Source organism: Periophthalmus magnuspinnatus, chromosome 8, assembly GCF_009829125.3.
Source record: "Periophthalmus magnuspinnatus isolate fPerMag1 chromosome 8, fPerMag1.2.pri, whole genome shotgun sequence".
In the NCBI taxonomy this organism is placed as follows: domain Eukaryota; kingdom Metazoa; phylum Chordata; class Actinopteri; order Gobiiformes; family Gobiidae; genus Periophthalmus; species Periophthalmus magnuspinnatus.
Window position 1 is genome coordinate 23,401,784 of NC_047133.1, and position 15,109 is coordinate 23,416,892.

A 15,109-nucleotide genomic window follows, 5' to 3' on the forward strand; every position below is an offset into this window, starting at 1 on the left:
CTTCTTTGTATGTTGAGACTAAATGTTTTGAAATTCCACGAAAATAGCTCAGGGCTTTTGAGTGTCCAGCATGTCCTCCATCACTGTCCACTGTCCACACCTGTAGGCAGAGACAGGGGAACACCACTCCCCTTAACTGCTGTTCACTCTATAGTAATATAATAGAACTTTAAACTGCAGTTTTAATGTGCCAGGTACCAAGCACGGGTGTGTTTTGTTCACGTTACATGAACAAACTACAAATCTATTTTTGAACATTGTACTGATAAAATCAATGAGTGATGGGTGAAGATTAGAGCTTTAAAAGCCTAATCACAACAAGAGTAATCTTGCCTCCAACAACAACTCCACTTTGGGAGCACAAAATGATAAATAAAATAAAACTATTTTGACTTGAGGCTTGGACTAGTTTGATTTTGAAGCTTATGGAAAATGCAGTCACCCCTTCTTCTTACAGCTGCCAGTGATCACACGTCTGTTCTAAATATAATACTTTAATAATAATGTACTTTGAAAATCAGATTTCATTTACATCAAATTATTCTGATAATCTTATAAAGAACTGCAATTGTTTGTTTTGATTTTACTTTTATTGTTTTGTTTTTTTGTTTGTTTGTTTGTTTGTTTGTTTGTTTTTGTTTGTTTTCTTCATAATGAATGAGATTAGAGTTCCCAGAAAATGTCCAAGACTTTTGAATGGTCCAAATCAGAGTTTTCAAATGTGTAATATTATACAATATGTGTTGAATCATATACTTATTAATTACATTGTTTTTAAGTCGTGTACTCTGGCATTTTAAAAGAGACAAATCTTCAACCTAATCAGGTGCACTTTGACCTCTGACAACATCAACCCATTACATCATTCTTGTAACAGTTAACCTACTTGTTTTGAGTGTTGAACCAAGTACCTATATGTTTTGAGTTGTACCTAGTAAACATGTGAACGGATTGGACAATGCACTAGTGTAATTTTCAATGAGGTAAAACTGTACAAAGTTTATAATGAGTTTGTAGAGGAGTCTCAGAGGTGTGAGGTTGGACTTCTTCTTCTTACCAGCAGATGGCGGTGTAATGCAACGCACTGCGCCTCCAGCTCTCAATGAAAAGTGAGTGAGGGTCTTTATAGATGCAACATGTTTTGAGTGTGAATATATTTATACAAAATAGTAAACATTACAAACTATGCCTAGGCTTACAGTATATGGGTAATGTCGTGCAACCATTGTGTTTTAATTATGTAAATGTTTTGGACGGAGTATTGTCTGATGAGAATTAAAGTAGACCTCCCATGGAAGCATAGGCTGGACAGTGGACACACAGTAGGCCTAAGTTCAGAGTCAGAATCTAACCACAGTGACACAACAGACTAAGCACTGCCCCTTTGTGACACGCACGCACGCACTGCAACATATTTTAAAGATTTTTTTTTTTCCTGTTTGCCAAGCTGCGACACTTATCAACGCGATACGTGGTCTGCAGAGGTGTCGAAGCCGTGTCGCTTTGGATGTTGCTTTTATAAACCATGTGACTGAATTAGGCGCTCACATGGCCTAGTGGCTGCATGATCCGCTTTAGTTTTTTTAAGTCCGGGGAACGGTAGCTCCCTCAGCAGCGACCATCCGGTGCAGAGGCCGCTGGAAACACATCGCCTATCTGGATAAATCATGGCGAACAGCGGGCAGAAAGTTGTGTTGATCACCGGCTGTTCCTCCGGCATCGGGTTACGGATCGCCGTCACGCTGGCCCGAGATGAAAAGAAGCGTTACCATGGTAAAAGCGCTTTCTTTTGCGTTGATTCTGAAATTAGTCGCGAGCTCACTGGTGTTTGCAGACCCTCTCCTTGTTTACTTTCTGTGTAAAGGTAAAGGTTAATTGCTCCATGCCTCTTTTGCGCACACTACTGTACCTCGCCTGTGTTTTGCGCAGCTACCCATATTTTGATAAGTGCATGGAAGTCTTTGTCATTCAATCAGCTAGGCTTAGTAACACAATGATTCAGACCATCAACATCTGTAAACTCTTTTTGTTGAATGATTACTTGAAAGCAAAGTTTCTAGGCTACTGCTCTACGAGGATGCCCGTTCGCTCGCAGGCGGAATCATAAAAGGAGGCTTGTCAGTTCTCTTTCAAGTGACTTCTCCCGCACAAAGCCCCCTTTTATGGACCTGAATTGTAGACCGCCCGCTCCGGTTTAGTACCGTGTCTAATGTGGCTATAGTCCCTCAGAGCGCAGAGTGTTGAAAGGGGGACAAAGTTTGAGACCTGTACAAGCGAGGGTTCACTGTGAACCAGGGCCTGGTTTTAAGTCTTCATTGGTGCTCATTGGAGTTGGGATGTACTCACTCTGACAGATTTGCTCTGAGCGCCTCCTCTGCAGTGTCCCAAACGTCATTACTGTCACCTGGACTTAAAACCATGTCATGTCATGGCTTTTGATCATTCCTATGAAACCATTTTCTTATTGTATATGAGCTGCCATTAAAAGGAATTTAATCATAGCCAAAGTGAATAGTAATTGATGTATTAGTAAGTTGCCCTGGTGAAAAAGACTACAGAGTTGCTGAAGCACTAAAACCTCCAGAATACTTTCTTGAATGTGCTGCAATGTGGCTCTTTCAAGAATGCATAAAGCTGCCCAGGAGCAATTCCTGAAGGAGCCGAGGAACAATGGGCCTCTTGTTCAAGTCTCAACCAAATGCGTAAATCTCTTTGTTGCTTCACTGACACACCATTTGTTAATCGTAAGATTAAACTTCATTAGATTTTATTAGGCAACATTGTGCCTGAACAATTTTCTTGCACTGATGTACTCCACAGTGTACGTTTCTATAAAATACTTTCTCTGGGGAACAGTGTGTCTGTCCTCTGCTCATCCTGTTTACAAAGGAAATAGGTATAAGACCATCTACAAGCAACATATTGTTTACCAGCAGAGCTATTGTGCAACAGCACTATCTGCTTCCATTGATAATGGCAGTTAGTGGAACGAGCTGAATACAGCCAGGTCATCACCAGCTGATAGCCACTGGCTTTGTTCCTGATAGATGACTGTGTTGTGCAGACTAACCCTGTTCCTGGTGTGAAGTTCAAAGACCAGGGTTTTAGTGCAGTGCTCTTTAAACTAAGGCGACTTCTAGGAAGTCTGACCATGCGCCCCTCTCGCTCTGAGCACATACCACTACAGTGCACTGGAGACACGCTGTGGCACTTTGCACTGATCAGGTTTCACTGTCCCATGTGTCACCTTCCACTGAAGAAACTGGGCTTTTCCTTTTATAAGTAATGCTTTTAACTATAGAAACAAAGGCTTCCAAACACTATCTAAATATTCTTTAGTTAATAAATGCAGAGGTTTAAACCATAACAATCTGCAAATCACTGAAGGAAAGGACAATGTTTAGAAGAGCCTTAAGTGGAAAAGTAAAGATATAATGTAATAAGGTTGTTATAAAATAGTTGTATTTGTCTTTATCAGTTATTGCCACAATGAGAGACCTGAGGAAGAAAGACAAACTGGTGGAGGCGGCTGGTGATGCGTTTGGGAAAACTCTGACGCTGCTCCCTCTGGACGTGTGCAGCGATGAGTCAGTTAAAAGTTGCATCAACAGCGTTAAAGACCGCCACATCGACATCCTTAGTAAGTATAAATGCAAGTACAGGCATGCTCCCACAAGCTACCACACTACACTAAACTGTGTGCTTATTAGACCTGTCACAATAACACAATAAGTCTGATATGTTTGTGATACAGAAAAAAATCACAATAAACATTGAAACTACCTTGTGCCACTGAAACTATAACCCTAAAGCAGAATAACCCCAGTAAATCTCTTTCTGTATGTCTTGCTAAATATCTTTAAAAACATGAGCTGCAACTAATAAAATGCCAAATTAAACACTTCAGTTAGTTCTACAATACATTAGTACAACATTGTCATTAGTGCAAAGAAAATTTACAAGCAAAAAATATTCTGCCCCGGAAACATTGTTCCATCTTTCAGTAACTGAACAATATGCCAATAAAGTAAGTATTGTGTCAGACCTAGTGATTATTTAATCACAATCACGGCAATTCATGACAGACTTTGAAGCAGCTTATACACTTGCAACATAATCACGTCTGTTTGTTGATGAAACTAAGACATAATTTGTATCCCACTGAACCTTTTACCCCATTACACAAGACTCATTCATTTGTATGGTGATGTTACGTCACTACAAATGTTGCTGTTGTTACTTGCTGACCCCTGGTGGTAGTCTAAAGAAAGACAGTTTGTCAAAAAGTGTAAAATGTACTGAACTTTGATTATAATTAACATAATATTTTATTTCTTTTGTAGTTAATAATGCTGGTGTAGGCTTGCTCGGACCATTGGAAAGCATCAGTATTGAGGAGATGAAGAGAGTGTTTGAAACCAACTTTTTTGGTGTGGTTCGAATGATTAAAGAAGTGATGCCTGACATGAAAAAGAGGCGTTCAGGGCACATTGTGGTCATGAGCAGTGTCATGGGGCTCCAAGGTAATATATGTTTTAGTGATTTGTTTTTTTTCAGCATGTTTATTTTTTACAATAATGAAGTTATAAGTCAGGTTTAGTTGTAGCTGTTATTCAGCTCAATACACAAGAATTAAAGAGTTGTAATGGGTCATAATAGTATGCTTGAAATATAATACAATAGATATCACAATGATTTTACTACATGCTTTTCAGGAGTGGTCTTCAATGATGTTTATACAGCCTCCAAATTTGCTATGGAGGGGTTTTGTGAGAGTATGGCTGTACAGCTGATGAAATTCAATGTCCGGTAAACACTTCCCTTCATTGTCTTGTACATTAAACCTAATTATTTTACCATATACATATCTAACATTTTCATCTGACCATCTACAGGGTGTCCATGATCGAGCCTGGCCCAGTGCACACAGAGTTTGAGACAAAGATGATGGATGATGTGGCTAAAATGGAGTATCCAGGAGCAGATGCAGACACAGTTCGATATTTTAAGGATGTTTATCTTCCTTCTTCTATAGATATATTTGAAGCCATGGGCCAAACACCAGAAGACATAGCTAAAGTAAGACATTCTTGTAAAATCTTGTATACATTGTAGCACCCAATGCTAACAGAACACACAGAATGAAATATCTGTCTGGCTAAACTGTAACTAATGCATAATAATCCTATTTAATATTTAATAATCCTGTTTAGAAATACAGAGAGAATATGGACTTAAAACTACTTTATTAATATATAAGCAAAAGAAAAATAAAATTCTGTCAACTGGACAAAGGTTTTAGAGTGAAGACGTTTTGCTGTTTATCCAAGTGGCCTCTTCAGTTCTGGTCAGATTACTGGTGGACATGGTCTTATATGTATCTGGAGGGAGGAGCTACACTGAAACTAACAAACCTATTTGTTTACAGTTTCTGTTTGTTATCTTGGTCTATTGAACTGTGCCAGAGTCATTTTGCATAATTGTTCACTTAAAAATTACTTCAACACAGTATCTCAGCAACACAATATAAAAACACTCCTTAATAACAAATGGTAAATAGAATAGCAATAAACATCTAAATAATTAGAGTAGAAAATAATATATGGATATAAGTAAAAATGTATCGGTGTACCTCTATAAACAGATGGACATGGGAGCTTTGATATATGTTTATGCTTCACTCAGTAATTTTGGGGCAGTATTTTACTAACAGAAACCCTCTTTGTTTCCAGTGCACTAAGAAAGTCATTGAGTCGAGCAGCCCGCGGTTCAGGAATCTGACCAACAGTTTGTATACTCCGATTGTGGCCTTGAAGTATGCAGATGAGACCGGGGGGCTGTCTGTCAACACCTTCTACAATCTGCTCTTCAACTTTGGGCCTCTCATGCACATCACCATGAGCATCCTCAAGTGCCTGACCTGCAGCTGCCTGCGGAGGCGCACTATCTCCCCCAACTGAAGAGCTATACCACTATCTCACTCTGATGCCAGCTGTCGCCAGGTCCGCCTACTGCCTTTTACGGTCATGGCCTGGGATAAGCAGGTAGTCTATGGTTATTAAGACAAGCAAACAATGTGCCTTTTAGTGGAAAACGTAACCATAATAAGCTTTGAGAAATCATGCACAATTGCACAAATTGCCTACTATTATATATAGTATGGACCCATAAAGACATAAAGACATATAACGTGATGCAGTCACCTACTAAGCATAAAATGAATGTAATTGCTATTAATTATATATTAGTAATCACATTTGATTAACTCCATGCTGTGTCCCAAATTACAAGCCTCAAACTAATCCTTTGCACAAAAAGTATACAAATATTTGTTCCAGCTTAAGGCCATGGTGTAAATATGTATAAGTAACTATAAATAAGTTATAGGTTCTGAACTTTCTCTTTGTATCATTTTGCATTGGTTTACATGATTGTATTACTCTACAATGACATCAGTCAGTATTAATAGTGTTCTGCAGTGTTGAAATAGTATTTTGTAGACTTCCAACTAACTTAACTTGCTTAAATCCCTGAAGTGATGCTTCATTGCGTAATGGCTGCACAGTGTTACTAGTTTTACTGGAAGTATTGCAGTATGATGCGGTCACACATTATTGGACTACAGCAACAACTGAAAAATCCTGGACTTTTTAAAGCTGTGGACTCACATAGAGCACAAGAATAAATAAATATTTGGACTATACTGAGTTACAGAGAAGCAGTAACTTTGTATGTAAAGCTTTGTTAGTAGTGCCTGTAAAGTGTCCTAAAAAGATTATGCCTTTTGCATTTTTTTGCAATTAATGTTGCATAAATTGTGCTTGGAATTGTTATACCTGGATGAACGATATTTTAATCCATGGATGATTTAAGTTGTATTTTTATTTTTGAATATACAAAATCAAAGTTTTTGTTTTTTTGTTTGATTTGTTTTTAATTGCGTCTCTGATTGAAAAAATAAACGCCCTGATTTGCCTCGCAGCTTTGTTTTCTCAGAGCAATAGCAGGCAGTGACCAACAGGGGTCAATATTTTCCTACACCATTGCCTCACTACCAACCTGTTGACAAGCAGAGCTATTGGGTGTATGGGAATGTGTCCTCAATGGGCTGTGATAAGGATGAGGAATACAAGTAGTTGCTTTAATCATTATCTCTGTGTCATTTTACCAGCAAAACAGAATATTCTTTAACTTTAACTACACTTTTTTTTTTAATTGTATGAATTTTGCTTAAGTTTTTGTTTATTCTTCAAGTGCATGGCTCAAGTTAGTGTTGTGTTGATGAATATAAAGAGGTCATGGCCTGCTCCTCCCTTGAACCCCCAGCCTGCTTGCACACACCCCGCTTTGTACCATGTGAGAGAATGTGACCTGGTTCCCATCCACGAGGAGGGGTGAACTCCAATGACAATCTACCCAGACGTACTATAACACAGCATTGAGACTCCCCTCACCAGCTGCCCTCTTTGCTACTACCCCTTGGTCCAGATAGGGGCTTGATAAGACCACTTTCCGTACTTCTAATCTTCTACCAACATTGCAGTGGGTATGTAGTGATACTGGACAGTGACTAACTTGTTGCGTACTTGTTGTTTATGTGCATATTCACTCTATGTGTCTTCATCAGAGGCGACAGCTCAGCAACAATAGAACAAAGACACTGTCAGTCACAATCAAGATGGGTGTGTGCGCGGTGGGTGCAGGGCATGCGGTCCACGGGATGCAAGTGGTGGATAGGGGGAGTCTATGTAGGACGCCGTAGAGCAGAAGGAGGGGGGTGTGTCGGATTTTGGAAAATGAGAATCGAGGCTGCACGTAGACCTTGAATGGGAGATCTGTTTACTAATTGAGTGAACACTGAGTTACAGCAAAGTCTCATTCAACAAGAGGTCTCACACCATTATTGTGCATCTTTGTTTCACAATCAAGAACATAATAGGTTTATAATGAGGGCAGCATGACATGGTCTTGTCTTAACTGGAACACTCATAGTCTATGGTAGAAATAGGACTAGTGCAAGCTCTGTTCTATAGGGTCACATTTAATCATTAAAGACATTGTCATTTGTCCCCTTTTACAATGTGAAGCTTGTTTCCTTCGCTACATAAATTTATGAGAAGGATTGTGTGGTTAACAATGGCGGAGTGGTTTGCTAAAAATTGAAAAATGGTACAAGACTGATTTCTATAATACATGAGTACTACACTACATCGATCCAAAGTACTTGAAGTTAACAAATCGCCCAAGGAATAAGAATATGGTGCAGATTGTAGATGATGATGTCAGAATCTCAGAAAGGTCTGTGTAGACAGTAAGAAATCAACAAAGAAAATTCACAAATTTAACCTGATTTATTTCAAAAGTAGAAATAAGTTCATATATATTATTAATGGTTATTTTATATGTGTATCTAAGGTCACACCTGGTGCTGAATAGAGCACAATTTAGTCATGATTTGGTCTTGGTTTGGTCCTGTTCTAGTTCTTGGTGAGTCCTGGTCTCGTCCATATTTAGTTTCTACTCTAGTTTTGGTTTAGTCCCAATTTTGGTGTGTGTACATATAGACTTTAATAAAATTTTAGGTAATTCTCTTATTTTTTGTTTTGTGGTCAGCTCGGTTCAACCAATAACATATAAACAGAACCCAAAACGAGCCCTTTACTGTGTTGTCGTCTGCTCCTTCAATTATTTCATCTACTTGTCCTCTTTTTACTGCCAGTGCCAACAACCAGCCACACCTCACTCTGACACAACCATCTCATAAGACAGTCAACCCAACAGACAGCTGCACATTTAATATATTTGTAAATAGGCCAAATTGTAATATAGTAAAGACGAGAGAGTCAAATTAAGAAGGAAGATGTCTGCGGATGAGTTCATTGTGGCTCTTGTCTAGACAGAGTGCTTGAGTCTGATCCCAAGTCATGGATCAACACCTTTCTGAGTTGCTGAGTTGTTTTTTTGTTTTGTTTTTTTCCACACCCAATGATACCAAACTGGAATTCAAAGGTGACTGTGCACTTTAATCATTAGACGTGTTAGGAGAGATCTTTTGCTGAGACAAATGCACTACTTATAATGAGCATTTATAAGTTATTTTGTAGTTAGAATGCTAGCACGTAAAAACAACCAAAGATATCTTCTTTTTTGCTATAGGAATTGAGTATCATAGCGATTATTTACGATCATTTAATCAGAAAACAGTATTCAAAACACACCGAAACAGGAAAGTAAAAATAAAATACGAAATACCCATTGTTTTACAGTTGCACTATGTCACTTTTCTGAACGAGGATCTGTCACCTGCTGGTCTCCATGGAGATGTTATTGCCTCAAGTGTTCCACAGTATAGCATTAAATGAATATATATCTCACATCTATTCTAGTATGTGTTATATTACAAAAAATACCTTGAAAAACATATCTCTTTACTGTGAGCGGGGTTACTTTTCCACAGTTTTAACCTGTAAACCTGGAGATGTCACCTGCTTGTCTCTGTGAGGACATAGTAAGTTATACACTGTGGAACATTCCAAGCAAAGCAATAACATCTCATCAATAACATCCTCCAGCAGAAAAGTTACATAATACACATTCAGTGGAAGTTTACGTTAAAATAGTTTACTTTGCGTTGTTTCCTTTTGAAGGAGCTTTGAGGGACTTCTTGCAGATGATAGAGACAGTAGCTCAGTTGGTAGAGTGCTTGTCTACTGATCAGAAGGTTGGCTGTTCAAATCCTGCTCTTGAAATAAACATTATTGGGTCCAATCCACTGAGCCATAGTTTGGTGGCACAATTCAAGCTCCCACACATGAATGCTGTTGTTGTGTCCTTGGGCAAGACACATGCCCCTAATGTCTGGAGTGCGAATGGGTGAGTGGTTCCTTGATTAAAAAAGCGCTTTGAGTGCCTTGAAAGAGGAAAAGTGCTGTATAAAAATGTGACCATTCATTATTTGACCATAGCTATAAGTCTTTTACATACATATCCCACAAATTAATTGGATTATATCTTTCCCCTATTCACTTTATAGTGAATGGTCTAGTCTCTATTAATCCCTCTAGTGTCTCACTGTCTGCTTCATCCCTATAGCTCCTGATGCATGACCCTTCACTCTTGTTTATTCACACGTGGAGAGGGGGTCATCTCATCTCTTGGCCTCGGTAGCGCTGCTTGTTTTCACAGCCATTTTGGATCACTTTGAGCCTGGAGCACAATCAAAAGAAATCTTGGCTGTATGCTTACAGCCATTCCCATTGTTTTACACACACAGAACCACTATTGTTGCTAAGATTACAACATTAGCGCTGTCCTCCTTCTCTGCTTCTCTTGAATATAAACAATCTGGCAGGAATTTCCAGAGCAAGATTGAGTTTGGGCATTGCTACCATGTTTTGTTCCACTGCATGCATTCTCTCACAACAAGCTCCAGTTTCGTGTAGTGAAACTCGGTGATTAGAGCTGTCTACAAGCATTACACGTCGAACAAGAATATAGGTTTACACATTATGAAAGATAATATGTAGAAACGTGAGCCTGTTGTTTTAATTGTGGCCAGTGAGGTAAGCTTGGTGTTATACTCTTTAAGCCTGCATGTCAAACCTCCCCTTTTTTTCAAAACCAGGCATTCCAGTTTACACACGGAAAACAGCAGTAAATAGACATCTTAAGTGAGCGCTATTTTGCATTCTCACAATTGTGTAGCATATTTCTAACTGAAGCATATCATCTTTGCGTTGGTTCCTGACCCAAGATAACGGGTTTGTCACTTTCTGAGTTGTAATTACACGCCTGGGAATATGATGAGAAAATATTTTAATTTGAAATTCACAGGGGAATAACAATACGTTTGCAATCTGGTTTCGACTTAAAAAACATGAAGGAGGGAAGAGTTTGTTGAAAAGGCATAATTATGTTTTTAATGTTGTTCCCATGTGAGTTTGTCTTAACCCTCGGGCAGACTGTGAGATAGAGTGATACACTTTATGACACTGTGCCAACGTGTGCTAATTGCAAGTTTAGTCAAGCAGTTCTCTTAAATGTGTCTGTACTCTGTATTTCTACTGAAACACCATCATTACTGTCAAACATTGCATAACCTGTAAGTTTAGTGTTTCACTATACAAATTATGACCACAAGATTTATCTAGTGGTGGAATAAAATATACAGTATTTTTTCCAGAGGGGAGTCCGTCACGAACCTGTTACCATGGAGATCTTATTGTTTGTCTGTTACAGATGTTTTTATTCGTCAAAGATAAGTTGAAAAACAGGTACTCTTAGTGTGAACGGGGCCTCCTCTCCACAGATCTGACCTGGAAGTATCAGAAACGTTACATAGTGCACCTTTAATGTTGTACATCAGTGTTTTCAATATTAGAGTCATTGGAACAAGTTTCATACTGTGTCCTTTAAATTTTTTGATCACAGTGTTCATGAGGCCTCTACACAATTAAAAGATTGAGAGAAATACTATACTATTTCCATAAATGTTTGAAGAGACAGCTGTGTTATCAATACATATGATGGACTGAACTTGTGTAAACGTGTATTATATTCCCTACTTCTCTCTAATGTCTGTGTGCTAAACAATGCCCTAGTTCCCGAGTCTATTAAACTGAAGTTAGTTCCAGGCCTGGCTCTGTCCCAGGGCCTCTGCTCTGCCAAACCCTGGCTGTTGTAGACGACATCAGCCATCGCGCCATGAATCTGATCTATTCACTGTCGCCGCTGTCTATAAAGATGAGTAACAAACAAACTGCATCAGGCACACCCACTGCCAGGAAGCCTATCTCCGCTCCGAGGGCCCACATCATGTTTATTCAGCCTGAGTGCAGCACAACTTGGCAACTTGGATGAGAGTAATGAATAGATACAATACAAGGCCATTGGGTAGTAATAAAAAAGTAAGCTGTTAAAGTATTGTATTTCTTAGAGTAACTACAGCAAATCATCTGCCTCTGACTTAAAGCTTTCGGAACTGGAATGATTCAAGTTGCTTTTCATTACGTCTTTTTTTTTTTTCATTTGGCTCAGTAGTCCCAAGCCACATGAAAAAAAAAGTACCGGTAGGCTACACACATTTATGGTACATTATGGCTAGACTGAAACTTTACATCTGTAAGTAGGCCTTTCCCAATTGTGCAAATCATTAAAAATATGAGAAATGTCAACTTCAAAAAGTACCTTTTTGCTTACTTTTAACTTTTAGTAACTATATCTAAATTATTGTAACTGTGTAATTGCAAAATGCAGTACCTAATAAATGGAAAGTGCTTGTTAGGCAATGTAATAAAACACTGAATGAGTTTACACCAAAAGTATTGTGAAACATGTTTAGTTGTTTGCTGGCTGTTTTTCTGTCCATCAAAACAAAAGAGTGCCCGTCTATTGACTGTGAAAAGATGTTGGTAGATTTGCCCCAGTGAAGAGATGCCTTTGTTGGTTATCTCCATTGGTGCGCCGCCTCCATTTGGCTCAGGCCTAATCAGAACACAAACACGCCTCTGTCATTTGGCTCTGCTCCCTCACTCGCCCTCTATCTCTCCCTTTCTCCCTCTGCTCTCATTCAGCCGCTTATTAACTTACACTACAAGTCCAGTCTATCGCTCAAAATCTATCATTCTTTGTTCTCCTTTTCAAGTTATATCACTTATATATCTTATTTCTTGTTTTTTCACATTGTGTAATCTATTGATCTGCATATTGTGAGTCTCCCTAAGGTGCCGTCATTGATGCCTAGAATACATTATTAGAAATACGAGTCTAAACAGAGTCTACAGTCAGGTGCTGCTGGAAAGTGCCGCCAAAAAATTATAGTGTTATATAGTGTGATAGTGTGCTGCACATGCTGATCATGAATCTGGATATAAATGTCTGTGTCAAATTGATTAGTATCTTCATAATAGATTCAAGAAATGGATACGACCATATAATCTGAATCTTTGTGTTGGAACCAGTGGCTATAATAAAACTGTCATTATAGTCTTAATAAACTGTAAGTTGAGCAAAGAAACATATTCAGCAGAAAACACGGTTGAATAGGCCTTTCTGTGTGAAGCTTGTGTGAAGTTTGCTCTCCCCGTGTCTGGGCTGGTTCTCTGGGCTCTCTGGTTTCTCCCATCATCCCAAAACAAGCACAACAGGTACAATCCTCCAGATTTGGTGATCCTGACAAAGCCTTTAGCTCCAGTTCTGCCGATGGGTACAAGGGTGCTGCACTGCGGAAGCCCAACACCCCTGACAGGTTCCAGCATTATAGGATGATGATAAATTTCTCTACAGGAACAATAAAGGATACCTTACCTTAACAAAAAAAGTACACTAATGAGTCGTTAGTTTTGAATGTTTGTGTCCGGTATAACTGCAAAAGGGAGACAAAGGAGACAAAGAGGGCCTAACACAGAGAACAAATAGTCTAAGCTCTGTATATAAATGCGTCTCTGCTAATAAAAAGGTGGATTTACCATTATGACATCGTGAATAAGCATGTGTGAGAAAAATATTCTTATAAAGTTGTTTTATGTAATTACACAATAAGCGCACTGGCTTTTCCCCTGACCTATGAAGAAAGAGCTGCCTGTGACACTGTGAGGTCAGGTCAGTGCGGAGAGCTGGGCAGGACCCTCTCATGTGAGCACCCACTGCACTGGAGCAGGGCCAGTCCAGAACAGGCCTGGTGTTTGGGCCTCGGTGGGAAAAGCCTCCCTCGGAATGTGACTTTGAGAGGACTGTGTGGGACCACTTACAGGGTCGTCCTTTTCTCAGTAAAAAGACGTCTACTCCTGAAACTATGCAAAGGTTAAAGGTCAAGTGTAGCCAATGCCCATACTCCACAGCACACAAAACATACCGTTTATGTGGCCACTCTGTGCCACAGGCCTGCAGGGCGTTCTGTGTCCCCCACACTGAAAAACTCAATGGTACATGCGACCAATAGAAATGTATTCTCGCTTGGTCCTCTTCTAGTTCTGTTTTAATCTTGGTCTAATCCAGGTTCAGGTCCAGGTTTAGTTCTGGGTCTAGTCTCAGTTTAGCCCCAAATTCGATGTGATTTGTGTGAACGCCCCCATCAATGTATTGACTTCTATAACATGAGCAGTTTTCCCAGTTAATTCAAGTTGTCTGTACTGCTTAGTCTTATAGTGCAGCTAGTGACAGCTCTCTCAGGATCATGTATACATGTTTGCATATCTACTGTTTCTAACCGTTAAATTGTACATAATTGTATATGTTCTAATTACAACAATCTTTCGTTCCCAACCTCATCAGCCCTGTGCGGCAACGGTTAGTCTGCTCTTCACAATTAGACCCAGGGGAACTTCAACCACACTGACCTGCACACCCCCTCCTTCCCCTCCTGTTTTACACAAGTCCCCACAGGAAAATAATAAACAGATGAGGTGAATGGGAACAGCTCCCAGTGAGAGCAGCCAGGCACTTGAGCAAGCAACCATCCTCTGCACCGGTTCCCAGGATCCAAGAGCAGAGAGCAGGGCAGGCCCGAGCTTGACTGTCCCTCGTCACTGTGAGGAACCAGAAAAACCTGACAGGAATCACCGTTACCTGTCACCGTCATCCACAACTTATAACTCCACACAACCCCTCAGCAAGTCCAGGCACACAAGCTACGAAACTGAGCTTAAAGCTACTCTCAGTACATAGAAACCATTAATGAAGTTGTTATGACTTACCATGGGTTGCTCTTTGAGGCCTACAGTGCTGTCAAGATATTTTTCACAATTTATAGGGAAAATTAGTTGTAACAAGAAGCCAGTTTACAAGCCATAAATTATGCTGTTAGATCGTATAGTTCAGAACAGTTCAGATCGTATAGTTCAGAACAGTTCAGTTTATTCTGTTTTACCACCATATGATATAAGGGTATATCTCTTAAATTAGGTTTATTTTATATTGATTTTTTTGTTTTGTTCATTGAAGGTACACTACGTTTTCTGTTTACCAGGTTGTCTCTATGGAGATGTTCCACTGTATGGCACATGTAGCATTTTTATTGCTCAAAAATACCTTGAAAAACATGTAATAGGGCCGCCTCTCTACAGATCTGACTGGTAACTTGACCCGATTGCATCATCTACTTGTCTCCATG

General features: G+C 39.4%; 1 protein-coding gene across 1 annotated transcript; it reads left to right on the forward strand.

Moving 5' to 3' along the window:
- Positions 1 to 1,378: 1,378 nt before the first annotated feature.
- On the forward strand, positions 1,379 to 7,126 carry rdh8a (retinol dehydrogenase 8a). The gene is made up of 6 exons (XM_033971184.2): positions 1,379 to 1,773; positions 3,479 to 3,640; positions 4,344 to 4,523; positions 4,716 to 4,809; positions 4,896 to 5,079; positions 5,733 to 7,126. Exons 1-6 carry the CDS (start codon positions 1,668 to 1,670, stop codon positions 5,958 to 5,960), a joined length of 954 nt encoding a protein of 317 aa, XP_033827075.1. The 5' UTR covers positions 1,379 to 1,667; the 3' UTR covers positions 5,961 to 7,126.
- The last annotated feature ends 7,983 nt before the right edge of the window (positions 7,127 to 15,109 follow it).

Bases quoted from the DNA above. Each gene is read 5' to 3' on its own strand.
- rdh8a (XM_033971184.2), top strand. From the start codon at position 1,668: ATGGCGAACAGCGGGCAGAAAGTTGTGTTGATCACCGGCTGTTCCTCC. The intron at 4,524-4,715 runs GTAATATATGTT...CATGCTTTTCAG, and splicing joins CAGTGTCATGGGGCTCCAAG to GAGTGGTCTTCAATGATGTT. The intron at 5,080-5,732 runs GTAAGACATTCT...CTTTGTTTCCAG, and splicing joins CACCAGAAGACATAGCTAAA to TGCACTAAGAAAGTCATTGA.